Here is a 16980-nt window from a genome sequence, read left to right on the forward strand (position 1 = left end):
AGAGGACTCCCAGATCTGGGTTCAGTCAGAGAAGATGCACCTAAGCCTCAAGAGACTGGAGGCCCCATGGAGTGGGGCGGTCTGGTGGGATGGGGATTGGGGGTAACATCCTCATGGAGACGGGGAAGGGGGGGTATGAGATGTGGAACAGTAAGAGAGTGGGGACCAGGAGGGGAATAAAATCTGTAGTGTAAAAAAAAAAAAAAAAGAAAAAAGAAAGAAAAAAAGATAAAATAAAATTAAAAAAAAAAAAAGACCCAATAATTTAAGAAAAGGTGATTTCATTTTCAACACTATTCCAAACACTTACATCTCTTGAAGCAGCTATCTGGTTAATATACTCTCCATCAGTAAATAAAATATTTTGACCTTCAGTGTGGCAATCTATACAAATGAAAGAAAAGGTAATTATATTACACAATAAATAAGCAACTTATAAAATGATTTTACTCCTCTGCTGAAGTCAGAATGAAGATGTTCTTCATATAATAAGAATAGACTTACACTCAAAAAAGGGACTTTTTAAAAACTCAGAATTACAAATTAGCAAAAAATAAATGATTCAACTAAGAGTTCTGATTACATGTTTGCTTACATTTATAAAGCTTGCACAATTAAGGATCTGAAAGCCAACCTAATTTCAAAATGAAGTAGTAGCTGAATTAGTCTGAGCATCGATCATGCACATGATAAACAGTGTTGGTTATAATCATTTCAATACCGTCACATGCAATGTAGGCACCGCTACCAACAGACATACACCACGGTCATTAGTGTCACGGAGAAATACAGATAGATCTAAGGCTTCTGTATTCAAGTCTACGGTGTCCAAATGCAGATATCCCTTGCTTTACAAAATGGTGATTCAAAACTACCTCTATATTTCTCATGTAGAAAGTTAATGTCTGTGCAACAATGTTTACTATTTACAATGTTCCAGATTTCCTAACCATTTGTTTTTCTCATAGCCAACAAATTATACTCATTTCTTTCTTTTTGTCTCAAAATAGCCAAACATCTCAGCTACTACCCGTATTTGCCAGCCTTGAACATATCTATGTAGGATGGTGCACTTTGATCAAACATTTCTTCAATCAAAGTAACGCACAAGCTAACTGTGACAAGGGATACCAGTCTCTTGGAAGGACATTGGAACATGTGTTAGTGACTGCTGCTAAATAGCACACACTACAAGCAAAACCAACATCTGTATAAACTGTATCCTTTGGAAAAACAGTATTCAGCAAGCAAGTCTAAGAGCACACACACTTTCTACAGTAACCATGGAGAACTAGGATGAACCTCTCCATTAGTCACAACACAAAAAGAAATTTCATTTCTCTTCAACCTGAATCAACAAAACATAAAACTCTTGTTTTTTGGAATACAGAAATGGAACCCACCCAAATAAACTATATCTTTGCCCAAGAGCTTCATACTAGCATACTTCCTTATTATAAATATGCAAAACACAGGCAGACCCTTACCAAATAGAGAATTCAGTGATCACAAACTGGAAATAGAAACTGGGAGACAAGGCCCACTGGTAGCCCAAGAGACTTGGTAATCAAAGAGAGGAGAAATCGAAAGAAAGAGTTCCTAGTCCACTGTACAGAATACAAAGAGGCGCAAGAAAGATGCTTCTCAAGCTCTAAGCAGTAAGATTTAAAACTAAAAAGCAAAGAAGAAAAACTCATTATAATTTCAGATAAATGCAGGGGTGAGGGAGTGAAGTGGCGCAAGAGTAGCAAAATGGCCTCATGTTCTGAGGCCGTCACAAGACGGAGACAGCAAATGGCACAAGGACACAATCTCAAAGTTACGTTGTAATATAAAGAGTGAAACGATATTCATCAGGAGGCATTCATCCATACTGCAGTGAAACAGCTGCAAGACTAGCTAGAATATGAAACTAAATAAATTACCAATTTATGTTCATTTTAAACATGGTATTCAGTAACACCTATAAATCTGACAGTTTACTACTTCTCTTCTTGATGAAAAGCTACAGAGAAGTAGTATCCCTTGTCAGGGAAAAAGCAAATGATTTTATTGAAGAAACTGTAGTCCGTGTCAAAGAAGTGATGAAATGACAGCAGGCTTCTTCAGGCTTGAGGGCTGGGGCTGAGGGCTGGGTCTTCCTTCGGCGTCACACTGACAACTTCCCGTGTCCGCTCTTTACCCGTGTATGACATTATAAGACAGCAGCTTCAGGAATGTGTCAAGCAACATCTGCAAGCTTGGAAGACACACAACATGGGGCTATCCTCCCAAAGTCTGAGTGGTTCTTCACTGTGAGCACAGCACACACTTATGAAACACAGAGAGCCACACTTGCATGGTTACAATTTACAGTTATGTCAAATGATACAGAATTTAAACTGAATAAAGATATTAGAAAACAAATTTTAATCATGGTAAGTAAATGAAATACCTATAGGTAGATATTTTTAATTTTCCTTCCAGCTACAAGAAGTTACTCTTTTGTACCCATCTATTTCGGACAGGTTTTGTCAATAAGGAACTTTAACCTAAAATAATTGGTACAATGAGATAAAGGTGATCTTCCCCCTGTAATTTTTATACCAAAAGAGGAGGAGGAGGAGGAGAAGGAGGAGGAGAAGGAGACAAGGAGGGGATGGAAAAGAGGAGGGAGAGAGGGAGGGAAGGAGGGAGGAAGGAGGGAAGAAGGAAGAAAGGAAACTGGAAAACAGGAAGACTCTTATTTTAATATATATTAATAAATCAATAAAGTAAAATGTAAACATTAAAATAATGCTGCAAAAGCCTAAAGACCTGGAAATGTATTCAGAGTAGTAAGGAGGAGGCTAAGTCCAAGTAGAATATGATTCGTGTTCTATGACTATTTTCATATGCTTGCATGAGTTTTGTAGAGGATTAGATATTATTTTAAAATACTCTTTTTAAATCAGCCGGGTGTAGAGGCATATGCCTTTAATCCTAGCATTCGGGAGGCAGAGACAGACAGATCTCTGTGAGTTCAAGGCCAGCCCAGTCTATACAGCAAATTTCAGGCCAGGCCAAGCTGTACAGTGACAGCTCAGAACAAAAACAATCAAATTGGAAAAAAATATACCCAAAAACAAAACCTTTTCCATCAGCAGAAGGTGGGAGACGAAAAGGATGCTGGGAAACTAGCACTGGGAGTAGCAATATAACGAATGTCTATGTCACAGTATATGACAATAATCCTGACGAAACCCATTTTATTACACAGCAGATACATGCTATACTTAAAATATTTCTAAAATTGCTCTTGTTAAACAATGATATAGCCTAAGACTTGTTTAGAAAAAAAATGTAGAATCTGAAAAAAGGTGGTACAAAATGAATTTGTAGGTTGCCATTTTCAAGAACTGTTCTGTCACTGACATGGACATCAAATGCTTCTTTGCTCTATGGTGCTATCTGTATACTACTTCGGAAAAACGCAGAAATAGAGAAGTTCAATTCATTTTCTTATGAAGCTATAAGAATATTTAAAAACTGGACAAGCAGGCAAGAAGCAGATATCGTTCTCAATGTGTCTTTATAAATCTCACTTCTTCAGAAGATCCAATGCTTAGGCGTCTCTTACTGTTTGCCAAGAGATTACTAACAAACACTAACTATTTAAGGGTTACTACGTAATCGGCTTTAGGAAGTAACAATGGTATAAGCAAATTTACAACTGTAGGACAGAGAATGTTTGTGCATTTGCCTAGTGCTGAAGACCTGAGAACTAGTGCTCAGAACGCAGGCAGCATGGTGCACAGTGGCAGATGAACTGTCCCCAAAGTCCCTGTCAGAGCTTTCGTACAAAGCATGCGTGATGAACGTGAACAATTTCTTGACCATCCTATGCCCTACCACTGCAAGTCCTTTAAAACAGAAGAAACCCGAGGGCGCTGTTAAGCTGATTAATAACCACCACGCTTTTTGTACAAGGTGATTTAAGAGTTAATGTAGTGGTTCTAGTGAAACAAGAAACAACATAACATACCCTGTTTCTGGAAGGCCTTAATGAGTAACGGTGTTAGACTCTGTAGAAAGATATGGATTTGGAAATAAATGGGAAACCCCATTGTGCTTTGTTTCTGATGCCTAGTATCGTTCCACGTACTAACTTACTGTAGGAAATAATATGTAATAATATTTAAAAACTCATTTGTAAGCAAGTACTACTGTTTGCTAATTACCATTCACATGTTTAAATATCTTAGCATGCGGGATTCTTGAAGCAACTTGTGAAGGAGGAGGCCGCAGTTAGCCTACCTGGTAACATTACAGTGCCGTCTTGCTCCAGCGTTTCGGGGCTTATTCTTATGGCTGTCATACTGTGGTTATTCACATCCCGATATAACAAGTAACCCTGGTGACACACAACAGTGCTGACTGTGTTACCATATATTTTCATTACCAACAGAAAAAGCAGCTGTGTGTTTCTGTATTTTATTTTGTTGATGCATAAAAAATCAATAATTCTATCTAAAGGATATTAAGATTAAAGTTTAAGACACAAGACCTACTTCAAATGGAGACAATTGAGGAAAAACTTAAAAGTGATCTTCTGGCCTGCAAACACACGTGCCACACGCACACAAGCACACACACACACACACACACACACACACACACACACACACACACACACACTCTTTCTCAAAAGTTAAAGCATTTTCCATAACATCATTTCCTAGAAAAAAACCTAAGCCTAAATTAATGAGACATTTTAAAGCACACTGGGTTTTAAAAGACAATCACTTGAATGTGCCAGGAATTGATATAGTGGGAGGATTCTAGGATTCTTCATACATGTCTTGGTCTGAAGGCTCAAATGTTTGAATGCTTAGCCTCCAGTTGGTAGAACTGTGTGGGAGGGCTTAGTAGGTGTAGCCTTGTTGGAGGAGGTGTGCCATGGGTTAGGCTGTGAGTGTTTAAAAGCCCATCCCAACTCTCTTGTTCTTTCTCTCTCCCTCCCGCATCCCCCTCCCCCACCTCCACTTCTCTCTGACCATCTGTCCCTCTGTCTCCTTACAACTTGAGGATCAGATGTGAGCTTTCAGCTATAGCTCCTGCATCACATCTGCTGGCCTGTCACCACATTCCCCACTGACGACTGCCTAAACTGTAAGCAAACCCCTAGTTAAATGTTTTCCTTTATAAGTTGCCAGAACAGTATGAAGACAAAATAACAATTTCTTTAGTCTTCAAACTATTTTCAAATGCCTCTTTTATCATTTTATGCTGACAACAGATCCTGTTAGCTCAAGAAACCATAAAGTGTAGGGAATTTTTTTCCACTTTATACTTTTCAGAAGGAACCTGGGACTAGTCTCAAAGACAGGGATACAACAGAATTGAGTATTTCTGAACCTTTCTGTCCATCTTTCATTTACTTTTTCTTCAGAGGAGGAAAAGCAACTGTATCTGATGCTGAATTAGTAAAAGCAGAAGTCAGTAAGCTCCAGGGGCTTGCTGGTTTCCTTCCTTTGTGGCTTTCTGTATGCATCTCTAGCAGGTGGCTGTCCACTGGGCAGGCCGAGAATGTTTGCTAGACGGACAGGAACTACACTTGGAATGCAAGAGTTTATGACAAGGAGCACTAATTTGATCCTGGGCCACTTATTCATTTTCAATTCAGATTTGTTAATGAAGAAGGCTGTCTATGATTCGTGTCCCTAGATTCGCTTAAACAAGAACCCAAAGAAGGTGTTTTAAATTCCTCTTTAAATGTAAATAATAGAGAACAAAATAAACTGATCTGTCCTCAGTCACACTGTTGTTACAGTGCAGAGCCAGGCTTGTAATTGAACCACTGATCAATTCTGACTTTACATTTTTCCTTCTGCCCTGAACCATTACCTAGCTATCTTATGACAAACACAGCATTCTTACAGAAATTCACTCAACGAGTATGAGCAGATAATTTCATTTATTGAGGATATTCTCCTACCTGGGCATATCCTAACCAAGACTTCTTTTCTTTTCTGTTTCTGATACGAGATGTAGAATTATATATATGACCCTGTAAAACAACAAAAATTGTCTATGAAGTAATAATCACTAAACAATAAAAGTAATAAAAATGTACATAATATTTAGTACATGCATATCAATTATAATTTTCAGTAAAAGTAATAATTAGACAGTACTAAAGGGACTAGAACCAGGGTACAATCAGTCACTGAGTTATGGTATTTCTGTTCCGATAAGAAGTGTAAAGAGTTACATTACCCTAACTGTTCCACTGTATCCAGAGCCTATTTTGTATAATCCATCCTTGCATAACAAATAAAGAAAAAATCCATCATTCTGAAGCAGACACTGGTCATCTTCATCAACAGATATTTCCTTTAATGGCCACTTGTGCATTAAAGCTGCTTTCTTAATGCCATTGCTAAACCAGTCCTGGACTTGAATCTTTCCAACCAACACTGCCTGTACACTTCTCTGTAGTGAATTTAGTATTGTTGGCACCTATTCAAAAGAAGACATAAAAAGACATTTTAATTTTTTTCAGACAAAGTAAAGATACTTGTATTATTGCTGGCAAAATAACTTATAAAGACTGATCAATATTTGGCAGGCTTGCAAAGGTACAAACTATAACTTCATCTGTAAGAAGTAAAGTACTATTCCTGCATGCTGTGCTGTGCTTACAGACAGGGGCCTGGCATGGCTGTCCTGAGAGTCCCAGCAGCAGCTGAAAGAGTCAGACGCAGATACTTACACCAACCAATGGACAGAAGCTGCTGTCTTCTGTGGCTGAATTAGGGAAAAGCTGGAAGAAGCTGGGAGACCCTATAGGAGGACCAGTAGTCACAACTAACCTGGACCCCGAGATCTCTGACCCTGGACCACCAACCAGGCAGCATACATCATCTGATGTGAGGCCCCCAACACATATACAGCAGAGGACTGCCGGGTCTGGGATCAGTCAGAGAAGATGCACCTAACCCTGGAAAGACTAGAGGACCCAGGAAGTGGGGAGGTGTGGTAGGGGTACGGTGGGAAAGGGGTGGGGAGTAGGTATCCCCTTGAATAAAGGGGAGGAGGAGGAATGGGATTAGAAACAGTGGGAGGGCAGACCAGGAGGGGCAATGAGTAATTAAAAAAAAAAAAAAAAGGAGAAGCCAAGCTCAGGCAGATTAGACTTCTTTAAGGATTCCTTCACTCGGGGTTGGGGATTTAGCTCAGTGGTAGAGCGCAAGGCCCTGGGTTCGGTCCCCAGCTCCGGAAAACAAAAGAACAATGACAACAACAACAACAAAAAGAAGGATTCCTTCACTCACTGACATTTGTAAATCTTGTCTATAACTAGTTCTCTGTCACTTTGATCTGTCATTGCTTTATGGAACCCAGAAGATGTTTATACGGTCTGCTTGGTATACACTAGCTTCCTTACTCTCTGTACATGGTTTTTATTTTCTCTTTCTGGTATATTCTGTATAAGTCCTTCCTTTTACCTCTAGCTAACTATTTGTGCTTTTAACCATACTACCATTATTTAACTCTGCATTTGATTTTCAAATTATAATCATTTGATTTTTCACTTCCTGGAGTTCTATTTGATTGTTTTTCTAATAGGACCACCTTTTATATTATATTCCTTAATTATAGTTTAAATATTTAGAGATTTTACCAAAATCCATTTGTTATCTTTAATGATACAAAATTAAAACACATAAAGCTTAAATCAAATGCTACACATTATTTGTATATCAACAACAGAGAGATCAAAACACTATATAATGAGAAAAGGCAGAAAACTTTTATAGACAGAATGAAGAAACGTACAATTTGGCATCTTTGAAAATTTCTTAACTGCTAAAAATATGAAATACCTGAATCGTTTGGCAAGCATGACTACCATTGTTGGTTAGGATAGCAGAGATGGCCTGAAGTGTCCTTCCTGTTTCTCCCCAGGAGGCCACCAGGCTAAAGAGGCAAGCACAGGAGAGTGCTGTGAGGGACTGCCCTGTGCTGTCATTCACCCCAGTACTCCGAACTGTAATCTCCAATAGGAGCTGGAAGAGAGACTCTGTGGATAGATAGAACAGGATTCCATTATATTCATCTGAGTTAAAGAGCACTGAATGTACACACTTATTATACCTTGCTCGCTGTATATAAATGTAAGGCACCTACAACCATTAGTTTTCACTAGTTCTTGTCTAGTTAACCACTCCACAATTACCGCATTTATATAACAAGGAATTAGAGAACGTTTAGTTCTATCCCTTACTTTTGTAAATGAAGTAATAAAATTAAGTTCATATAAATCAGTCTTGCTTATACAAGACACTCACCCTTATACAAGACTACTCACTGTACTTTCAGAGTGGAAGGAAGGAATGGGCCCATGGGCATAGTTACAAAACCACAAGAAAATAGCTATAGCTTTAATCTAAAAGCTTTACAATTAACATAATTTGTAAATAACATCTCACAATAATAGACATGGTATATAATTCATTTTTATTAAAGAATTCTCCCAGGGCAGAGCACAAAAAAGTTTCTTCTTTAATAGGTAACACAACTGAGACTCCGGCAAACTTCCCCTTATTCATAAAGCCATGTAGTGACAAAGGAGAAAAGGAGAATGTGTGACTGTTCTATATCACAGCACTGAATCAATACTGCCTGGGTGTTTCTTCAGCAGAAAGGGAAAGGGGAACTGAAAATTCTTAGAAAGTAAAATAAAGGAGAGTGGGGGGGAAAAAAGTCAGATTGACAGGAAAAAACCTCAGAGAGATAAAGAGGAACAGGGAGAAAGAAAGAGAATCGATGCTGCTTCACAATTCTCTGAAAATGGGAAGGATCTTGTGATTCATTCAGTAATTCATAGGAAGGATCATCTCGCATCATTTCTTCATTCTCCTAATTCCCAAATAACCATGTATGTTCTTCCTGATTAACTCTCCCTCTTATTTGTCACCGTCTTCCTGACCATGGGATCTACTGCTAGTGTTAAAGGAGCTGCCAAAATAGTGCTCAAAATCTAACATTCACTATTCTTCTTTCTCACTTAGAATCAGACAATTTTCAAATAAAAATTCTACTTATCTGCTTAAAATACACTCATTCCTTTGTTAATATAATTTGTGGCAAGATCTCTACCTACTGAACCATCCCCAAGATAAATTATTTTAAAGATTTATTTTATTCTTATTTATATGTGTATAAGTATCAGTATGTGGATATGCACACAAGAGTGCAGATACCCAAGAAAGGCAGAAGCTAGCACTGGATCCTCTGGAACTGGAAAGACTAGAGGTTGTCAACTGCCTCATATGGGGTTTGGAAACCAAATTCTGGCCTCTATAGGAACAATCGGTACTCTTTTTTCTTTTTTTCTTTTAATTAGATATTTTTTATTTATATTTCAAATGTTATTCCCTTTCCCAGTTTCCCAACCATAAGCCCCCTATCCCATCCCCCTCTCATTCTTGTATAAGGGTGTTCCCCCTTCTCAACAACTCCCCCTTCCTTTCCCCACCCCCCTGACATTCCCCTACTCTGAGGGGTCCAGCCTTGGCAGGACCAAGGTCTTCTCCTCCCTTGGTGCCCAACAAGGGCATCCTCTGCTACATATGCAGATGGAGCCATAGGTCTTTGCATGAAAAGTCTTTGGGTAGTGGTTTAGTACCTGGGAGCTCTGGTTGGTTGGCATTGTTCTTATGGGGTCGCAAGCCCCTTCAACTCCTTCAATCCTTTCTCTAATTCCTCCAACAAGAACTCCGTTCTCAGTTCAATGGTATGTTGCTAGCATCTGCCTCTGTACTTGTCAGGCTCTGGCTGAGCCTCTCAGGAGACAGCTATATCAGGCTCCTGTCAGCATGCACTTCTTTGCTTCATCAATATTGTCTAGTTTTGATGGCTGTATATATGTGGCCTGGATCCCCAGGTGGGGTAGGTCCTGAATAGCGATTCCTTCAGTCTCTGCTCCAAACTTTATCTCCATATGAATATTTCTGTTCCTGCTTTTAAGGACTGAAGCATTACCACTTTGCTTGTACTTGAGCTTCCTGTGGTCTGTGGATTGCATCTTGGGTAATTCAAGCTTTTGGGCTAATATCCACTTATCAGTGAGTGCATACCATGTATGTTTTTCTGTGATTGGGTTACCTCACTCAGGATGCTATTTTCTAGTTCAATCCATTTGCTTATGAATTTCATGAAGTCATTGGTTTTGATAGCTGAGTAATACTCCATTGTGTCGATGTACTACATTTTCTGTAGCCATTCCTCAGCTGAGTAATACTCCATTGTGTCGATGTACTACATTTTCTGTATCCATTCCTCTGTTGAAGGGCATCTGGGATCTTTCCAGCTTCTGGCTATTATAAATAAGACTGCTATGAACATAGTGGAGCACCTGTCTTTTTTATATGTTGGGGCATCTTTTGGGTATATGCCCAAGAGAGGTATAGCTGGATCCTCAGGCAGTTCAATGTCCAATTTTCTGAGGAACCTCCAGACTGATTTCCAGAATGGTTGTACCAGTCTGCAATCCCACCAACAATAGAGGAGTGTTCCTCTTTCTCCATATCCTTGACAGCATCTGTTGTCACTTGAGTTTTGTATCTTAACCATTCCGACTAGTATGAGGTGGAATCTCAGGGTTGTTTTGATTTGTATTTCCCTGATGACTAAGATGTTGAACATTTCTTTTGGTACTTCTCAGTCATTCAATATTCCTCAGCTGAGAATTCTTTGTTTAGCTCTGTACCCATTTTTAATAGGGTTGTTTGGCTCTTTGGAATCTAACTTCTTGAATTCTTTGTATATATTAGCCCTCTATCAGATATAGGAGTGGTAAAGAGATCTTTTCCCAATCTGTTGGTTGCCGTTTTGACCTAATGACAGTGTCCTTTGCCTTACAGAAGCTTTGCAGTTTTATGAGGTCCCATTTGTTGATTCTTGATCTTAAAGCATAAACCATTGGTGTTTTGTTCAGGAAATTTTTTCCAGTGCCCATGTGTTAGAGGTTCTTCCCCACTTTTTCTTCTATTAGTTTGAGTGTATCTGGTTTGATGTGGAGGTCCTTGATCCACTTGGACTTAAGCTTTGTACAGGGTGATAAGGATGGATCGATCTGCATTCTTCTACATGTTGCCCTCCAGTTGAACCAGCACCATTTGCTGAAAATGCTATCTTTTTCCCACTGGATGGTTTTAGCTCCTTTGTCAAAGATCACATGACCATAGGTGTGTGGGTTCATTTCTGGGTCTTCAATTCTATTCCATTGATCTATCTGCCAATATCATACAGTTTTTATGACTACTGCTCTGTAATATTACTTGAGGTCAGGGATGGTGATTCCCCTAGAAGTTCTTTTATTGTTGAGGATAGTTTTCGCTATCCTGGGTTTTTTGTTATTCCAAATGAATTTGCAAATTGCAATATTAATAAGATTACTGATGCAACTATCCCATGAACCAACAAACTGACTAATCCTTAACCTGTACTACCTTTCGTTCGGTGCCTTGGGTTGGGGATGAGGTATAATAAAGGCTGTCTTTAAAGTTTCAGCATATCTCCCCTGTCAAGAGAATATCTTGTATACTGTATGGATATATCACCTGTCAATTAAAAAACTTATGACTTACAGAAAAGGAAAGAAGAGAAGGTAGGACATCCAGGAGGCAGAAAGGATTCTAAGATAGTGCCAAGCACAAGAGAGTCCCCCCAGGAAGATGTGACCAAGACAGGCACAAGTTAAACATAAAAACTAAATCACTATATTTGACCAAAGAAAGAAAGATCTGGCATATAATTAGGTTCTCAAAATGTGGATCTGATAAAATTCAAATAGGTGGGGCATAGTTGTACATATCTATTAACACTGGTACTTAGAAACTAGGGCAGGAAGGATAAAGTTCAAGGCCAGCCTGGGCTACACAGCAAGGCTTTGTTTCAAAAAAACAATTTAAATAAAAAAGAAAACTGAAGTGAAGCCAGATACAGAGAACATAGAATCAGAATCTAAGTCAATCAACAGTGTTGCCAGGCCACCAGCTGCAATATATTGTCCAAAAACGTATTCAAAATATCAATGTTTGGTGCCAGCTTAAAGCTACTGAATGAAAAACTACATACCTGGGTCACAGATGACTTAGACACAGGCTAATGTTTGAGAATCATATCTGTATGGCTTTGAGGGTATTTTCCTATATTATTAAAACAATCTAGAAAATTCCAGACTGACAGGATACCCATGATTATCATCAGAGAAAAACAATAAGCCAAGTAAAACTTATGCTTCACCTACATTTCTATCACATGGCAGAAAGTTCCTATCTTCCTTACATGGTTATATGTTAAGCCTAAGTTATTCATATGAAAAGCAAGCAACACTAAAAAAACATACTTGAAGAAAAGTCAGTATCTTTATGTAATGAATCTTGCTAAATAAGACCCTTTCTCCCCAAAACAATTTTGTTGTTATTGTTGTTTATGATGTATACAAAGGAATGGACTCTCTTTAGAAATCACTGTGCTGCTTGAGGTTTGTGACACTTATTTCTTTTCCTTGCCTGACTGTTTTAAACCCTCTAGAGCAGTGGCTCTCATGCTCAACCCTCCCACAGCTGCAACACTTTAATACAGTTCTCAGGCTGTGGGAGCCCCAACCATGAAGTTATTTTGATTGCTACATCATAAGTGTAATTTTCTAACTGTTATGAATCACAATAATATCTGTGTTTTCTGATGGTCTTAGGCAACACCTGTGAAAGGGTGGTTCAATCTCAAAGGGGCTACAACCCAGAGGCTGAGCTCCACTGGCCTAGAGTAACCAGTGGAGAAGTTTCATATTTGCTATTGGCCACAGGGATTCAAGTTCAGGGGCATTTTAGGGTTTGGGTGTTATTCTGGGATTTCAAGGACTTACATTTTGTTGCTCTCCTATTGTTACAACAACCAAGAAACACCTCTGCCCAAACCATAACTCTTTAGACTGCATCTCCAGTAAAGCACAGCACAATAACAGCAAAGTTACACTCCTGCTTTCTCTGTGCATGGTTCCCTTTCACGTGCTTCACTCCAGCATAAGCTCTTACCTAGGACCTCTGGTGGCTCTGATTGAAGGCCTTCTGGCTGCTGGCCTTGAAGCACATTCAGCAGGGCTTGGAGGCTCCTTAGACACAGGGATGGATGAGAAAACCGAGTCTCCTTGATCAATTCAAAGACTTCACAAAGCCCAACCTCAATAATCTGTTTAATATGAAAAGAAAATTAGGCTTTCTAATATATAAGTAAATGACACTTTCTATAATCTAGTTTGTGCGAGTTATCTCAATATTCAATAAAGTGCCATGATGTTTAAACAGAAAAGCAAGAACACACCACTTTACTTTTAATTTTTTAACATGAAGATTTTGAAAACCATGTACCTATATACAAGACTAAGAACAAGTCACATTATTTAAAGACTAGTTTGGAAACAATGAACCCCTAGAAAGGGATGTTGAATAAAACCTTGAAAACTGAACTCAGGGACAGATGGTATTCACTCAGAAAAAATGGACTCTGTCAATTTATATAATGCATTGGTTGCATGCAATTAGCTTTATTACAGTACTCACAACCCAAAATAAAGACAACACATACTGCACAGGCAGCTTCGAAAACTGAGTGATGTCACCTCAGCCCTTCCTGTGATAGAACAACTGCAATGTTATCATCTACAGCTAGTGCCCCCTTCATTTGTCAAGATAATCAATCATTAAGGAGCTAAAATCGACTTAGTGAAAAGACCACTGGTATTTTAGTTAAATCAGAATAGTTCTTATTGGGCCAAGAAATGCCTAATTCTCTTTAGCAAAAGAAGTAAATCTTTAGTTAGAGACTGTAAGAGTAAAGTTACAATGAGCTGCTATGATAACTCTGGAAGACTAGTAACACAACACTAGACAATAAAACTCTATTTCTCAGCCAACATCAAGATTTTGAGAATGAGATATATAACTTCAGAATGTAAATTATGTACAGAAGTGACATTAAGAATTAAAATAAGGAGCTGGAGGGATGGTTCAGCAGTTAAGAGCACTGACTGCTCTTCCCGAGGTCCTGAGCACAACTCCCAACAACCACATGGTGGCTCACAACCATCTGTCATGGGATCTGATGCCCTCTTCTGGTGTGTCTGAAGACAGCTACAGTATACTCAAATAAATCTAAAAACGAATTAAAATTAAGACCAAGTTGTAAAAATGCTTCAAACAATAATTCTAAGAACAAAATAGATAAGTGGCTATTAGCCCAAATGCTTGAATTACCCTAGATGCACAGAACACATGAAACTCAAGACAGATGATCAAAATGTGAATGTTTCACTCCTTCTTTAAAAGGGGAACAAGAATACCCTTGGCAGGGAATAGAGAGGCAAAGATTAAACAGAGACAGAAGGAACACCCATTCAGAACCTGCCCCACATGCGGCCCATACATATACAGCCACCCAATTAGACAAGATGGATGAAGCAAAGAAGTGCAGGCCGACAGGAGCCGGATGTAGATCGCTCCTGAGAGACACAGCCAGAATACAGCAAATACAGAGGCAAATGCCAGCAGCAAACCACTGAACTGAGAACAGGACCCCCGTTGAAGGAATCAGAGAAAGGACAGGAAGAACTTGAAGGGGCTCAAGACCCCATATGAACAACAATGCCAAGCAACCAGAGCTTCCAGGGACTAAGCCACTACCCAAAGACTGACCCTGGGCTCTGACCTCATAGGTAGCAATGAATATCCTAGTAAGATCACCAGTGGAAGGGGAAGCCCTGGGTCCTGCCAAGACTGAACCCCCAGTGAACATGATTGTTGGGGGGAGGGCGGTAATGGGGGGAGGATGGGAAGGGGAACACCCATAAAGAAGGGGAGGGGGAGGAGCTAGGGGGCTGTTGGCCCAGAAACCGGGAAAGGGAATAACACTCGAAATGTAAATAAGAAATACTCAAGTTAATAAAAAAAAAATGAAAAAAAAAAAAGAATACCACAAAAAAAAGAAAGAAAAGAACTTGCTGTAAAAAAAAAAAAAATAGGGCAATAATAGTCTTTCTGTTGAGATTTTTACATTATATTTATTCTACATATGATGCAAATATTATACATTATATAAATGCACCCTTCTAAATACTTGTTCTGTGCAACTCACTAAGAAGATATGAAGATATGCTGGGCCTTGTCTTCTGAGAGTTGGTAACGTAGGAGGGTAAGTGAGCCATGTACAGAACTCTTATCCAAAACAAATTCCTGTTTAGAATTTATTACATTATAGTATAACTGCGTGCATTTATTTTCATTTCCTAACTAAACTATCCCTCTATGGACAAGAAACATTTCCCTTGATTAGCTCAGTGTTTAGCAAATATAGAGACACAATTAATATTCAATTAATATCAATTAACTAGCTACTCATCTGTGTACTAAAAATTACTACAATTCAGAAACACAACTGGTTTTCTTAGACAAAAATGAGATTATCTGTAGATAAATCCTGCTGTTCTAGCTGTCATTTATAAGGTTTCTCAAGTGTGTAAATGTAGAGAAGTCAAAATAACCAATATGACTGTCTTTACAGAAGGTATCTAAAATCCTAGCCTTGACTATAGGTAAGTTTAGCCAAGTTTATACACAGAATTTCAATTTATTAAACTCTCCTATAATTATTTTCACCTGTTGTGGTTTATGTTGATGGGATGGACTAACAAATGAAAATGTGCTAGGCTTTCTATAGGGAGCTATGTACCTGGAGGAAACCAAAACACTCAGTACTAACGTGTATCTCTCTTCTCAAGCAAAGGAAGACAACACTATTCTAGTACTTAGGGTTGCTTATTCAAAGATACATATTTATATCTTATTCTATATAAACAATAATGACTATTCATAACTCACAAATTCTTCAGGGCTGACATTTTTGGATGGGGCTCATTTATATGATGTTTCCTGTTATACAGAAATGTCAGAGCTACGTAATTTTCTAGTGGGATTCATGCTTCCCATCTCACGAGGCTTGGTGAATATTTTATTTTAAAATAAACTTTTATGTTGACTAATTTATTCAGTTCCTAAGTAAGTAATTCTTTCTGAGTTTGTGGGCAGCAGTGTACTAGGGAACAAGAACAAAGCACTAGGATACATTTTCTAGTAGAGACAAAAAAGAAATCAATAGTAACTTGTCTAGTGTCTTAAAATTGACAGTGTAGATATAGTAGGCTATGTAGGACACATGGGACAGAGGACATAGCAGTAACTAAGGTAAGTCAGATGGCAGAAGCTAGAGCACAGAAAGCTTCATATGCCAGCTAACTGACACAGCTGCTGTCTTCTACAGAAAACATCCAAGATGTTAGGCAAAAGAACTAGAACCAGGTACGTATCTCTGCATAGTTCCTAAAAGTTACTTAGATGTTATTTAGCCAAATTAGCTAAAGGGTGGTAAAGTAAGATTCAACAGCAGGTAGGTGGCTGGGTGTTCTTAGGCAGTGCTGATGAGGGCTGGAAATCTGTGTGACAAGGCCTTCATCACGAGAATGGTTAAAGAAGAACTGATAGGGAGTACTAGATTAGCTACAATTGCATATCTGTAACCAGCTAGAAGGAATTTATTTTGTCTCTCGGATTCAGAAGGATCAGTCCATGACTGTTGGACTTCACGCACTTGGGTAGAATATGGTATTGAGAACATGGAGAGGACAGATCTGTTCACCTCATGGTGAAGAAGGAGCAGAGATGGAAGCAGGATGAGTTTCAGAGTCAAGATCCTTTCCCAGAACCTGCCTCCAGTGCCTTCCTTCCTCTAGCTGAACGCTGCCACCTTCTTCTACAGTCTGCAGCACCTTCCCAGATAATGCTACAATCCTTGGGTGACATTTCATATCTAAACTGTAATGTTTGGTAGGTAGTTCACTATAGAAGGCTGAAACAGATGGCAGAATGGGCATATTGTCAAGGTTTCAGAGTGGCAATG

The 16980-nt window shown here is 38.8% G+C and overlaps 1 protein-coding gene across 16 annotated transcripts in view; it reads right to left on the reverse strand.

Annotated features, from left to right (window-relative positions):
* The window catches only part of Mycbp2 (MYC binding protein 2), a 238066-nt gene that overhangs the window by 181856 nt on the left and 39230 nt on the right, over positions 1-16980 (reverse strand). For all 16 annotated transcript variants that reach the window (NM_001106055.2, XM_063274171.1, XM_039093195.2 and 13 more), the window contains exons 4-9: positions 13068-13221; positions 7848-8044; positions 6238-6480; positions 5957-6028; positions 4276-4372; positions 311-384 (exon numbers count right to left, since the gene is read on the reverse strand). In NM_001106055.2, coding sequence (NP_001099525.2) covers positions 311-384; positions 4276-4372; positions 5957-6028; positions 6238-6480; positions 7848-8044; positions 13068-13221 — 837 coding nt within the window. The remainder of the gene's footprint in view (positions 1-310; positions 385-4275; positions 4373-5956; positions 6029-6237; positions 6481-7847; positions 8045-13067; positions 13222-16980) is intronic.

Source organism: Rattus norvegicus, chromosome 15 (genome assembly GCF_036323735.1).
Source record: "Rattus norvegicus strain BN/NHsdMcwi chromosome 15, GRCr8, whole genome shotgun sequence".
NCBI lineage: Eukaryota > Metazoa > Chordata > Mammalia > Rodentia > Muridae > Rattus > Rattus norvegicus.